Raw genomic sequence first — 14,719 nt, forward strand, 5'->3', positions numbered from 1 at the left:
AATTTGACCCGTTTAACGTCACCTGTGTGTTTGTCTTTGAGAGCATGGGAGACTTTCTACGAAAGCGTGTTTATGTTTACTGTCTGCACATGCGTGTTTCTCTGAATGATAACCTGCCTGTGTGTGAGTATGTCTGTGTGCCTCCTCCCAGTTACTGGGGGCCTATTTTAAGTAATCTGTTTCACAGAGCACCTTTTGTTAGCCTGGCGGCTGCTCCTACTTCCTTGGGCCACAATCCTCCCCCTCTAACCTCCCCCTCTCGCTACTCCCTTCCTTTCAAACATGGAGAGGGACACGCACACAGACTCGGTCGGCACTATGGCCAGGTTTCAGAGTGGGCATGCAGGGCCAACACCGGGGCAGCAGCTCAGCTAATCATTAACCAACCAGCGGCCTCAACGCGCCCAGGGAGAGAGAAAGAGGAGAGGGGGGTAGAGGGTCGTCGGGAGAGGATTGGGGGGTGGGTTGGGAAAGTGAGAGGGGGTTGAGAGAGAAGGGGTGTGAGGAGGGGTAGATAGCGGGAGAGAGGGTGGGTGGGGAGGGGGGTAAAGCAAGGGGAGAGGAGAGGGGTGGGTAGAGAGAGAGAGAGGGGGTAGAGCGAGAAAGAGAAGGCGGGTAGAGAGTGGGAGGTAGAGAGCAAGAGAAAGAGTGGGAGACGGGGGTGGGTTAGCGAGGGGGAGAGAGAGAGGGGTGAGGTAGAGCGAGATGGGTACAGAGAGGCACCCTTCCCTCCCTCTCTCACACCACCTGCGCCAGACCAAGGAGTAAGCCAGGCAGTCAGGAAAGCAGAGCAGGCAAGCAAGCGGTCGCATGCTGCACCTGCCTCCCAAGAGTTACCGGATTACCTGGATTTCATTAAGTACCACGGAACAGGCTGTCATCTTCCCTGAGAACTAAACTAAAAGAATCCAGATAAAGCCACAGAATGGAACTTTTCAGGAGGACTTGAGTGTTCGATCTAGAGTATCTGTTTGGATTTTGTACATCGTTTTGGGGGGAACGAAACAAAGTTCATAGTGGAGACACCACTGGTGCCTTTACCAGAACATGCACAACTTGCAACGTGAGTTTGAGATCTTGAATCTTTGCAAATCTGATACAATTAAAATCTTAAATGTTTATTGCTAATGCAAGGGCTTCAGCAAAACCTCTAGACAGAGATGAATAGGCCTGATACACTTTTTTGAATAACTGTACTTGGCAACATGGGACAGGAACGAGACTGACAGATGTATATAATATTTTTTTTAAATATAAAATATATATATATATTTTATATACATCTGTCAGTCTCGTTCCTATATATATGGCCAGTCTTCTAGAGCTGTCAAGAGAACAGGATCTCTCCTCTCTGTCTGTCGCCGTCTGTCTCCCTCGCTCTCTTTCTCTCTCTCCCTCGCTCTCTTTCTCTCTCTCCCTCGCTCTCTTTCTCTCTCTCCCTCGCTCTCTTTCTCTCTCTCCCTCGCTCTCTTTCTCTCTCTCCCTCGCTCTCTTTCTCTCTCTCCCTCGCTCTCTTTCTCTCTCTCCTCGCTCTCTCTCTCCTCGCTCTCTTTCTCTCTCCCTCGCTCTCTTTCTCTCTCCCCTCGCTCTCTTTCTCTCTCTCCCTCGCTCTCTTTCTCTCTCTCTCCCTCGCTCTCTTTCTCTCTCTCTCTCCCTCGCTCTCTTTCTCTCTCTCTCTCCCTCGCTCTCTTTCTCTCTCTCTCTCCCTCGCTCTCTCTCTCTCTCTCTCCTCGCTCTCTGTCTCTCTCTCTCTCCCTCGCTCTCTGTCTCTCTCTCTCCCTCGCTCTCTGTCTCTCTCTCTCTCCCTCGCTCTCTGTCTCTCTCTCTCTCCCTCGCTCTCTGTCTCTCTCTCTCCCTCGCTCTCTGTCTCTCTCTCTCCCTCGCTCTCTGTCTCTCTCTCTCTCCCTCGCTCTCTGTCTCTCTCTCTCTCCCTCGCTCTCTGTCTCTCTCTCTCTCCCTCGCTCTCTGTCTCTCTCTCTCTCCCTCGCTCTCTGTCTCTCTCTCTCCCTCGCTCTCTGTCTCTCTCTCTCCCTCGCTCTGTCTCTCTCTCTCTCCTCGCTCTCTGTCTCTCTCTCTCCCTCGCTCTGTGTCTCTCTCTCTCCCTCGCTCTGTGTCTCTCTCTCCCTCGCTCTGTGTCTCTCTCTCCCTCGCTCTGTGTCTCTCTCTCTCTCCCTCGCTCTCTGTCTCTCTCTCTCTCCCTCGCTCTGTGTCTCTCTCTCCCTCGCTCTGTGTCTCTCTCTCTCCCTCGCTCTGTGTCTCTCTCTCTCCCTCGCTCTGTGTCTCTCTCTCCCTCGCTCTGTGTCTCTCTCTCTCCCTCGCTCTGTGTCTCTCTCTCTCCCTCGCTCTGTGTCTCTCTCTCCCTCGCTCTGTGTCTCTCTCTCTCTCGCTCTGTGTCTCTCTCTCCCTCGCTCTGTGTCTCTCTCTCGCTCGCTCTCTCTCTCTCTCTCGCTCGCTCTGTGTCTCTCTCTCCTCGCTCTGTGTCTCTCTCTCCCTCGCTCTGTGTCTCTCTCTCCCTCGCTCTGTGTCTCTCTCTCCCTCGCTCTGTGTCTCTCTCTCCCTCGCTCTGTGTCTCTCTCTCCCTCGCTCTGTGTCTCTCTCTCCCTCGCTCTGTGTCTCTCTCTCCCTCGCTCTGTGTCTCTCTCTCCCTCGCTCTGTGTCTCTCTCTCCCTCGCTCTGTGTCTCTCTCTCCCTCGCTCTGTGTCTCTCTCTCCCTCGCTCTGTGTCTCTCTCTCCCTCGCTCTGTGTCTCTCTCTCCCTCGCTCTGTGTCTCTCTCTCCCTCGCTCTGTGTCTCTCTCTCCCTCGCTCTGTGTCTCTCTCTCCCTCGCTCTGTGTGTCTCTCTCTCCCTCGCTCTGTGTGTCTCTCTCTCCCTCGCTCTGTGTGTCTCTCTCTCCCTCGCTCTGTGTGTCTCTCTCTCCCTCGCTCTGTGTCTCTCTCTCCCTCGCTCTGTGTCTCTCTCTCCCTCGCTCTGTGTGTCTCTCTCTCCCTCGCTCTGTGTCTCTCTCTCTCCCTCGCTCTGTGTCTCTCTCTCTCTCTCCCTCGCTCTGTGTCTCTCTCTCTCTCTCCCTCGCTCTGTGTCTCTCTCTCTCTCTCTCCCTCGCTCTGTGTCTCTCTCTCTCTCTCCCTCGCTCTGTGTCTCTCTCTCTCTCTCCCTCGCTCTGTGTCTCTCTCTCTCCCTCGCTCTGTGTGTCTCTCTCTCTCTCCCTCGCTCTGTGTGTCTCTCTCTCTCTCCCTCGCTCTGTGTGTCTCGCTCGCTCGCTCTCTCTGTATCTGTCTCGCTCTGTATCTGTCTCGCTCTGTCTGTGTCTCGCTCGAGCGCGCTCTCTCTCTCTCTCTCTCTCTCTCTGTGTCTCTCGCTCGCTCTCTGTGTCTCGCTCGCTCGCTCTCTCTATCTGTGTCTCTCACTCTCTCTGTGTGTCGCTCGCTCTCTATCTCTCTCTCGGTGTGTTTTTCTCTCTCTCTCTCCCCTGCTGTACTTTTAGAAGCTGTTGGTTCTTACAGACCCCATATATCACCCTGCTGTCTGTCTGTGTGGTCAGAAAGGCATGCTGATTTATCTAGGGACTACATTGCAGAATTTTCCATTTAGACTATACTGTTTCAGAGAGGCAATTTTTGTGGCCCCAAATGGAATTTGGTTCACGACCGAGCTCAAGAAAAAGAAGCCTATGCATATGTAGCACAAGCTAAGTTGAGTAATGTATTATATCCGTATATAAGTCAACTGTAGGCTATCTTAAGAAATGTTTTTAATATGTATAAAATCATGTGTATGACTTTCATTTAGTGCGTAGCTAGCTATCATTGAAATGAGATCATGTGTCCTTAAAAAGGTAAAGCCAAGCTCAGCTGTCCTCATCATCACGCAGATAAGCTTTTATCAGGTATATTGACTTTCAGTCAATGTGGCTAATTTCATCATTACCAAGCTACCTTTGGAAAGACGCCGTTCCCTCATCCTTTTCGTCCCCATAAGCCGGTCCTGGGATGACAATGACCGCGTTCCACTCTTGGCCCCTAGTTTTAAACCCGTACCCAGAACTGGGGCTATTTTAGTGTCCCTCAGCCGCGCAGAGAAGTCCTGAATTTGCTGAGTGTCACTCCTGGAGGATTACTGGTGTATTTTGGAGCCTCCGGATGTCGGGTGACAGTAGGAGGGAGGCTGTGACCGGGACACAGGCTTTAGGACGTGTAGTGTAGCTCCTCTGCCTGGCCTGCCTACTCAGTGGTGGAAAAATTACCCAATTGTCATACTTGAGTAAAAGTAAAGATACCTAATAGAAAATGACTCAACTGAAAGTCACCCAGTAAAATACTACTTGAGTAAAAGTCTAAAAGTATTTGGTTTTAAATATACTTAAGTATCAAAAGTAAAGGTCTAGATCATTTCAAATTCCTTATATTAAGAAAACCAGACGGCACAATTTTCTTATAAAAGTTTTTTTTTAAATGTATTTTTTTTTACAGATAGCCAGGGTCACACTCAGATATAACTTACAAACAAAGCATTTGTGTTTAGTGAGTCCGCCAGAACAGAGGCAGTTAGGGATGACCAGGAAATGTTCTCTTGATAAGTGTGTGACTTTGACAATTTTTCTGTCCTGCTAAGCATTCAAAATGTAATGAGTACAAATGTATGGAGTAAAAAGTAAATTATTTTCTTTAGGAATGTAGTGGCGTAAAAGTTGTCAAATATAAATAGTAATGTACAAATGCCCCCAAAAATGACTTAAGTAGTACTTTAAAGTATTTTTACTTAAGTACTTTACACCACTGTGCCTACATGATGCAGCAGCCAAGCTGGCTTTGTCTCAGTGCCAACAGTGGGCAGGACTAAACCGGTGCACAACGTGCGGGGAGGTGGGGCGAGCAACCAGCAAGAGAGGGGCAGAGGGGAGGGCTGAGAGTCAGAGCAAGCGAGGAAGAGAAAGAGAGAGGCTGCAGGTTTTTTTCTCTCACATTGTGCTACAGCTAAGAGAAGATGTTGCACGGTTTGGTTTGGCAGCAGCTATAGTCAGATCTTTGGAAAGGATGCTGTGTACGGAGGTTGTTATAGGGGTATTTTAGCCTGCGCGTGTTCTAGTCTATATAGATACTGTGATCTGCACTGCATGGGCTGTGCACATTGAGGGATAGCATCGGCAACTAAAAAAAGAAAAAAGGCAAGTGTGCTTTCAAAATGACGACATCGCTCTCAGGAAATGAAAAATGCAGGAGTGGTCGGTGACAGTCCCCCTATGTGATTGGCTGTGGTAAGTGATGTAACGCGTTACTGAGCAAGGAAGCAAGCAAGCTGCCCTTTATGATGGCTTTTTAAAATGGGGTTCGAGGCGCTTCTACAAAGAGAACAGGGCACCTTTCTGGGCGTATTACGATATTCTGTTATCATTCAAATGTGCAACAAGGCGATCTCTGAAACATGGATGATTTGGAGGACTTGTGTCTGAGATCTGAGTTTGATGCTGATTCCGAACCTTTATTTTACTTAAGAGATGGACCTTCCAGGTAGGCGAACTGACTCGCTCAGTCACGTTGGATGTTGCATGACAAGTCTTTCTCTTTGCATGCTGAGACACTGGTTTCAGTTTGACCAGGAGATTAGTCTGAGGCTAGGGGCTAGCAGCAGCTCAGGAAGTTCACAAGGCAATGTAATGTGTTCTGGTGGTGGTGAAATGTCACCTTGGCTGTCAACCCAAAACCTGCTGCTTTCATTTCCATACCCTCAGGTCATCTCCTCTCTTTATCTCTGAGCTCCTCTCTTTGGGATCAGTGGCTTTAGGCACTCCTGCCACCAGTTGGGTGTTGATGTTTATGTACTGTTATTTGTACTATATGTACTGTTACATATAATATTCCATCTCATGGATATGGCTCATGTTATAAACATGTGTATTATACCCATGGCTCGGTGTCTCTCCTGCTATACTAAAGCCTGCGAGGTCCAGGTCAATAGGCAAGCTGCTAGAGAGAGAGAGGGAAAAAAGGGAGTGCAGCAGTACTAGTGGGTTAAAAATAGCCTGCTACCATTTCAGCTCTGCTCCTTCCTCCTCCTCCTCCGAGAGAGAGGCAGCTATAGGAAACCTGAGCAAGGTAGCCGGCCCTCGCAGGTTAATGTCACTTGTGATTAGCCAATCCAGTGCAGAAATTAGGGCTTTTTGATGAGCCCATCTTCACGGAATGATTTCTGAAGGGGTGCTATGCAGGGGCCAGCATCACAGACAATGGACACTAGAGCTAGCAGCATGGAATCAGAATGGCAATCTGCATTAGGGAGAATGTTGTTGCTGAGAAGAAGCCATTAGAAGGGACTGGATGTGCTCAATGCCATGCAATGATTTTTTTTGTCAATGGATCTGTTTATTTATTTTTTTGTCTCTACAGACAGTTATAATGGTAGAATGTAGTTATAGGACTTACAGGATGATACTCCAATGGTTTAGCGCTATTTGTATTTGAGCTGCTAGATCACAGCTGTGCTCCATTTAGATCTGAAATTGTGCAGCGTAATTTATTATATTTTTTTTGTGGCCGTTCTGCAGAGATGCATGGTATAATCGGGTCAACAGATGGGGTTGATTTCCAGTTGTTGTGATTTATGGTTAGGTCCGAACACGGAGACTGGGGATAGTGATGGGAAGGGGCTTCTTTTTCCTGAATGAAATCCCTTCTCCCTGACACACACACTCTCACTCAAGTGGAGAGAGTAGTGGGGAGGATACTGCTAACTGCCGCAGACGTTTGATTGGGTTCACGTCTCCTGCTCGCGAGGCAAAGACGTGTCCAGTTGAATGTGTATCGCTACAGATTTGTGGGCCAATTTAATTATCTGCAAAGGAAATTGAATAATATTGCATCTCGCAGCTATAGAGTAATAGATATTTCAACACGCACTTCCAGCTCCCCCCAGGAATACGCTGGCTAAGCATTACATTATAGTCTAATGGGTGGCAGGTAGCCTAGTGGTTAGCGCATTGGGCCAGTAACCGAAAGGTCGCTGGTTCGCATACCCGAGCAGACAAGGTGAAAAATCTGTCAATGTGTGTTTGAGCAAGGCACTTAACCCTAATTTGCTCCAGGGCCGCCACTACTGTGGCTGACCCTATAAAGCACCACATACACGTATTCAGTGTATGAATACATATCTATATTTTTTTTCTTAGACTATGCCAGGATTTTCTGACATTCCTCCTGATAACTTTATGATTGTTCTTAATGCACTAGGAATTTGACTGTATCACTATCTCATGTACTAAGCAGCCATCTCTCCCTTTTCATCCACTACAGCCCTACCTCCCAAGCCACCAAAACCCACTCCCCCTGCTGTCACTAACAACGGTATGAACAACAACATGGTGCTGCAGGACGCCGAGTGGTACTGGGGAGACATCTCCCGCGAGGAGGTCAACGAGAAGCTGAGGGACACGGCCGACGGTACGTTCTTGGTCCGTGACGCCTCCACCAAGATGCACGGCGACTACACTCTCACGTTGAGGTAAGACTACCCTTCCCCATTCCCTTCCTCTTAAATACTTCTCACTTTTCTTGATAACAAGTGTTTGTTGAATATTTAGTTTTTAATTGGTTCTCTATTGGTTTCCACCTTCAGAAAAGGGGGTAACAATAAGCTGATCAAGATATTTCACCGGGATGGGAAATACGGCTTCTCTGACCCCCTGACCTTCAACTCGGTGGTGGAGCTCATCAACCACTACCGTAATGAGTCCCTGGCCCAGTACAACCCCAAGCTAGACGTGAAGCTGCAGTTTCCCGTCTCCAAACACCAGCAGGTAACCATCAGCATAATCATCAACTATATTTGTTTAGGACTTTTCATACAATACATCTTAGATAAAAGGTCTTTGCAAGTTCATCATCAATCTGAAGTTTCGATCCATTTCTTCTCCTTTCCTCCTCAGGATCAAGTGGTGAAGGAGGACAATATCGAGGCTGTGGGGAAGAAGCTCCATGAGTACCATCAGCAGTACCAGGAGAAGAATCGAGAGTACGACCGACTCTACGAGGAGTACACCAGGACGTCCCAGGAAATCCAAATGAAAAGGACAGCGATCGAAGCCTTCAATGAAACCATCAAGATATTCGAGGAGCAGTGCCAAACGCAAGAGCGGTACAGCAAGGAGTACATTGAGAAGTTCAGGAGGGAAGGCAATGACAAGGAGATCCAGAGGTAAGGACTTGGATCTAGACCCCCCCAAAAAATTATAAAAAGGTTGAATTTGGACAGTAACATTTTCTTAACTGATCAATTTCTTCATGTCTCTTAACTATGTGAATTATTGTTTTTCTCAGGATCATGGGCAACTATGAGAAGCTGAAGTCTCGTATCAGTGAGATCGTGGACAGCAAGCGGCGTCTGGAGGAGGACTTAAAGAAGCAGGCTGCTGACTACCGAGAGATCGACAAACGTATGAACAGCATCAAACCCGACCTCATCCAGCTCCGCAAGACCAGGGATCAGTACCTCACGTAAGTATAATCTCTATCCACCTCCTAGTCTCAAATAAATTCAATTAACTTTGTTCTGGTGAGGGAACATCTGGTAAAGGTCTCCCTACTTCCGGTCTCTAATCGGTGTTGTCATGGTTCTTGTGTTCCAGGTGGTTGACCCAGAAGGGAGTCAGGCAGAAGAAGCTCAACGAGTGGCTAGACATCAGAAACGAGAACACAGAAGAGTGAGTATTCTAGACTGACCTTCCATCCTTTTTATGTTCCTGGTATCTAAAGTTGACAAAAGGGAATCACATTGCACCATTTTTAAATGGGGTAGAAACATTCAATATCAAACTTGAATTATCTAACTCCCTCTCTTCGTCCATCTGTGTTCTCCAGTCAATACTCTATGGTGGATGACGATGAGGACCTTCCCCACCACGACGAGCGCTCCTGGAAGCTGGGCAACATCAACCGGCTGCAGGCTGAGGCCCTCCTCCGGGGGAAGAGGGACGGAACATTCCTGGTTCGAGACAGCAGCAAGGCAGGGTGCTACGCCTGCAGTGTTGTGTACGTATAAAGACCTTGTACTCATTCTACTTGCTCGTTATAGTACATTTGTGTACACATCTACCTCATCCAGAACTGACATTACCTGCTTTGGTTACTGACATAATTTACCTAAGAACTACTGCAAACACAGTTCAGAGACCGTTTGGGTACAGGTGTTATGTGTTCCCTTGAAGGTTGGGACTGTGCTGCTTTACTCAGTTTCTGTTTACCTCAACCTGTATTCCAGCTATCTGCTTCTACACTGTTCAGTACATCAACGTTGGCACTGCAAACACGCATCAGACACTGTAGACTGGTGTAGCATTCAGTGTAGACATTGCAGCTCAACCGTGGACTAGTTTAGTGTAGGGTAGAACCTCACTTGACCAAGGGCTTGATGGTTTGTCGAGTCGTAGAATCAGGTGTGCCGTAGGGCTGGGCTGTAACAAAAATGTACAACCCTGACCTAACAGGACATGACTTGACATTTCTCTCTCTCCTCTCCAGGGTGGAAGGTGAAGTGAAGCACTGTGTCATCAACAAGACGCCCTCGGGGTTTGGCTTCGCTGAGCCTTACAACCTGTACAGCTCGCTCAAAGAACTGGTCCTCCACTACCAGCACACGTCACTGGTCCAGCACAATGACTCTCTGAATGTGACACTAGCGCACCCCGTCTACGCACAGCAGAGGCGGTGAGGACCCTACCGGCCATTCAGTCGGACAGAAACGTCTACTCAGACTTTGTCCTCAAGGATTTTAAAAAGCTAGGATGTGTCTTGCCTACTAACATACATACTTTTTATCCACAAGAGAGGAAAGGACTAAAGACAACCGCAAAACGAAGCCTGAAAACATTTCAGTGACTGAACTGACTATGAGCAGTGGCGAGAGCCTGAATGTAGTCTTGTTACTCTCGTGCTTATTGTGGGAGCACAGAGTCAAGGCGAAACTGCTGAACTCTCTCCCTGAGTGGAGGACATTGGAGGCCTTTTCCTAATGGTGCTTGTTCTTTCAAAGCTTTACCAGCTGGAATGTCAAAACGGAGATAAAACTCGAGTGCATCATTTTTTCCCCCTACCGTTCCTCCTCCTCTTTTCCCCATTTGTTTTTACTGTGTGTATGTGTCTGAGAGTGTTTGAGAGTTTGTGTGTGCGTCCTTCTGACCAAAACTCACAGTATCTGAAAGGTGTTGGGGGTGTCTAACACACCTGTGTGTTTAAGTGTTCAGTGACAGACCGTGGATCAACTGATAAATGTAGCAAAATGGCACTTTTGACAAAGTATAATCGTTTTATTGAAAAAGGCTCCTACGGACTTGTTGAATCAAAGGAGCAAAGGAGATGACAAGGTGGCAAGAATTCCGGATTTTTCCCTTGCTTACCAGTGCAGAGACTCAACTGTTCTCTACTGTGGATGAGTGAAAATATGAACGGACTTGAAATGGAAATACTTAATTATGTATATATACAGAGGAGAATGTCAGTACAAAGCGATGAAAACCTACCATACCAAAAAAGCTCAGTTCATTTTCATCCTAATATGCTATGCAATTCTGTGTCTACCTTATTTCTGCAAAGTTGTTTTTATTCTGTTGCAAACCCATAATATAAGCTTGTTTTTATTGCTTGAAAAAGTGTATTTTTCCCATGTAAATATCCAAGAGGATATTTTGTGTCAAAATGCCAAGATAAAAACTGCTTCATATTTTTTAAGAAATTAAATAATAGTAACATACTTTATTACAAATTTTTATCAGCAACTGATAAAATATGAGTGTTTAATTAGTACTTTTTTTTGTTGCTTCAAACTGATGTTCTTCTCAGGCTGAGAGCCTTTTGAGTATTTGACAGCTGCTTCAGTCACAATAAATATTTCTAACAGAGCCACATGTTCTACATCTTAGTCGAAAAACAAACAATGGTAGCATCCAAAGTGGCAGCCTATTCCTTATAGGATACGGGGACTAGGGTGCCGTTTGAGACGTAGCCTATGACTCTTAAGTATGAGCACTCTCTTAGCATGGAATAATGGGAATATTTGTTGATTACTGCAATCGTAATGGTGCATGTTGTACTCAACTTTTCAACCATCTCCATGGAAACAACAGTATAGATTTATTTTGTTATATAACCTTTCCCCTTCACAAGGAGATCAAAGCAAATCTGTGTTTTTAAATGACGAAAATTGTTATTAAAAGTATAAATTGGGAGACATTTGATCTTCCCGTATGCTTTGTCCCTATAGTATTTTTTTCTGTATCAGAAAATCTGTTGAGTGTTTTAAAGGGGTGGATCAACTCATTTCGAATAATGATTGCTTATTATCTTACGACTTTTTCTGCCAATACATAGTGGTTCTGTTACTTGGAGAAAGTACCAACATTTTGCTGCAACCCTCTAGTAAACATTTAGTGTCACTGCTGCAGTTTTAGATTTTTCACCCCTTTATTCAAAAATTCAAATGTCCATGAGTGTTAATTAGGATTTTAATCTGTACTACACTGTAAATAAACATGTATCAATGGAAATTCACATTGATAGATATTGTATGACCTAACAAAAAAAATAATCTTGATACATTTCTTTTTAGCTCCGTTATGTCCCCAGAATGATAAACATAGTAACTTTTGTCGATAAATAGATTTTATTTGAATTATAAAATATTATGTTCAACTTTAGACTATCAGCTAAAGACTTACCATCCAAGCCCAGTCAATAAAATAACATTAAAATGGAGCATACAGCCATGCAATCTCCATAGACAAACATGGGCAGTAGAATGGCCTTACTGAAGAGCTCAGTGACTTTCAACGTGGCACCGTCAGAATGCCACCTTTCCAACAAGTCAGTCAAATTTCTTCCCTGCTAGAGCTGCCCCATTCAACTGTAAGTGCTGTTATTGTGAGGTGGAAACATCTAGGAGCAACAATGCCTCAGCCGCGAATTGGTAGGCCACACAAGCACACAGAACGGGACCGCCGAGTTCTGAAGCGCTTACCACGTATAAATCGTCTGTCCTAAGTTGCAACACTCACTACCGAGTGCCAAACTGACTCTGGAAGCAACGTCATTACAATAACTTTTTTTGGGAGCTTCATGAAATGGGTTTCCTTGGCCGAGCTGCCGCACACAAGCCTAAGATCACCATGCGCAATGCCAAGCGTCGGCTGGAGTGGTGTAAAGCTCACCGCTATTGGATCAATGGAAACGCATTTTCTTGAGTGATGAATCGCACTTCACCATCTGGCAGTCCGACTGCCTAATCTGGTATTGGCGGATGCCAGGAGAACGCTACCTGCCCCAATGCATAATACCAACTGTAAAGTTTGGTGGAGGAGGAATAATGGTCTGGGGCTGTTTTTCATGCTTTGGGCTAGGCCCCATAGTTCCAATGAATGCAAATCGTAATGCTATTCTAGACAATTCTGTGTTTCCAACTTTGTGGCAACAGTTTGGGGAAGACCGTTTCCTGTTTCAGCATGACGGTACCCCCGTGCACAAATCGAGGTCCCTACAGAAATGGTTTGTTGAGATTGGTGTGGAAGAACTTGACTGGCCTGCATAGAGCCCTGACCTCAACCCCATCGAACACCTTTGGGTTGAATTGGAACGCCGACTGCGAGCCAGGCCTAATCGCCCAACATCATTTTCCGACCTCACAAATGTACTTGTGGCTGAATGGAAGCAAGTCCACGCAGCAATGTTCCAACATCTAGTGGAAAGCAGCATGTCCACTGTTTAGCTCTGCAATGTGGATGTGCGTCATTCTGATTGGTCAAGAGTCAATAGCTATTTCAAATCCCCATTCCTATTTACAGCAATACATTTCATTTCATGCATGACACATTACCTTTGTGAGCCCCCATGGGAGTGGTTTATGACGAAGCGTGAGCAAAATAGTCTGTGCAGTGTTTACGAGATGCTGTCACCCTGCCTAGCAGTCTTGCGTCAGTGTATGACCAAAACGGTTAATATGTAGAATTTTCCTTTTTACACATTTTAAAGGAGTAGTTCACTATTTTACAACTTTATGTTAGACGGTTCCTCTCCCTGAAAGTAGTCTATTGGCCATAACAACAAAAATGTAATGGCCAAATGACCTTTAAGTAACATCAAACCAAATGTGGATTTGATTTGAATTGATTTCAGGTTATTTTGATTTTTTTTTTTTTAAACATGCTCACATCACTTTCATTGATTGTTAGCTTTTTAGTGGTTGTTTATAGAACTGAACCATGGATTACAGTTTCTCATTGCCAATAGGCTACTTTCAGCATGAGGAACCATCTAACATCCAAGTTGTAAAATATTGAACTACTCTTTTTAAGATGAATTGTCGTTAACTGTTTTTCTTTTGCTTTACTCACATTGGTTCACTCAAGGCCAATAACTACAGAACCAGTTAAAACAAAGCAAGTTTGGATTCAAGCTACTATGTCACCTCTGGGATAAATACCCATTGTACTATACAATACCTTTTCAAGTTTTGTATAATTGTAGTTTGATCTCAGGTTCTGTGGCCATGGTCTTGTTTGTGTCACTTTTGTCCAAAGTGTCATCTCTCTACGCTCTGTGTTCTATTTTATCTTAACCCTCAATGACTGTATGACTTCAGGTGACTGTGACAGAAATGTTGAGATTGAGATTTACCAGTGTTCCCCAGTTTTGCTTCAAACCTGTATTAGGCTTTGTTAAAATGAAATAAAAATGTTTAAGAAACAATTTAAGTAAATTGCTCATTTTACCAGAATATTATGACATCTATGGATCCATAGCAGCTGAAAAGTCCAACTAGATGACTTCAAAGGAAAAAAGACTGAATGCTCCTTTTCAGTTGCAGAACTCTGTGTTGGGTGTCTTTTTTTTCCTTTTTAGGTTATGCAAATTCTGGGTATGGCATGATGGCACAGCATTGATGTCACCAGTAATAAGAAAACCGAGAGCATCTGAACGCGTTGTTCCCTCTGAGAACATTCACATTGTGACTGAATTTATAGAGGCGTATGTGGTTTTAGCTATTCTGTCACTTAATTCTAGAATGGTCTTTCAGTTCCTACATTTCACCAATTCATTTCTTCTTGCAGATACAGGATGTTAATGATATCATTGTATTAAATGAAATGGGTCACTTTATCAGATTTGACTTTATTTTAGCATTATTCTTTGTCATGCACAGTACCACAGTAAGCACAGTGTTCCTTAACCAGGCTGTGGTTACTTAACTTATTTAATGCCTTGACCCACCAAAACAGTCTTGTCACCACTTCATACAAACTACTGGTTCCATCCACAGTGAAATCTTAAGCAGCAACCCAGTAGGGATTGGCTGCCATCCACCATTGTGTGTAACAAGTTTATCACAGTCTTTTAACATGTTTTAAGTGTTTCAAAGACATCCAGTGGCGTGCCAGCAGGCCATACCAGACCTGACTGACTGGGAGCAATGAGTCTTTGTCCTAGGTTATGTTACATTGCTCCAGCTCAAAAGGCACATAGTTCACTGGAGGTTATGGCCATCCCAGCAAACTCGAGTGATCATCTGCAGAGAGCGGGAGTGTGAGAGAGGGAGATCATTTGAGCAATGCAGACCAAAAGTAAATATAGACTGGATTCTTCCCATTGCAGTTCCTTGAATTGCAAACACTAACCACCCTCCTGCCCATCATTACAGTGTCCTTAGTCTGCATTTAGAACCACCAGGATGGGAAATTCTAGAATGT

The 14,719-nt window shown here is 45.3% G+C and overlaps 1 protein-coding gene across 6 annotated transcripts in view; it reads left to right on the forward strand.

Moving 5' to 3' along the window:
• Positions 1-13,721, forward strand: part of pik3r1 (phosphoinositide-3-kinase, regulatory subunit 1 (alpha)) — a 49,223-nt gene extending 35,502 nt beyond the window's left edge. For 2 of the 6 annotated variants that reach the window (XM_014137300.2, XM_014137306.2), the window contains exons 8-14: positions 7,284-7,491; positions 7,606-7,786; positions 7,916-8,184; positions 8,307-8,483; positions 8,615-8,689; positions 8,847-9,017; positions 9,507-13,721. In XM_014137300.2, coding sequence (XP_013992775.1) covers positions 7,284-7,491; positions 7,606-7,786; positions 7,916-8,184; positions 8,307-8,483; positions 8,615-8,689; positions 8,847-9,017; positions 9,507-9,696 — 1,271 coding nt within the window. In that variant the 3' untranslated portion in view covers positions 9,697-13,721. The other 4 variants (XM_014137339.2, XM_014137313.2, XM_014137332.2 and 1 more) reach the window with 4 other exon arrangements.
• Positions 13,722-14,719: the final 998 nt, after the last annotated feature.

This window comes from Salmo salar, chromosome ssa01 (assembly GCF_905237065.1).
Source record: "Salmo salar chromosome ssa01, Ssal_v3.1, whole genome shotgun sequence".
Lineage (NCBI taxonomy): Eukaryota > Metazoa > Chordata > Actinopteri > Salmoniformes > Salmonidae > Salmo > Salmo salar.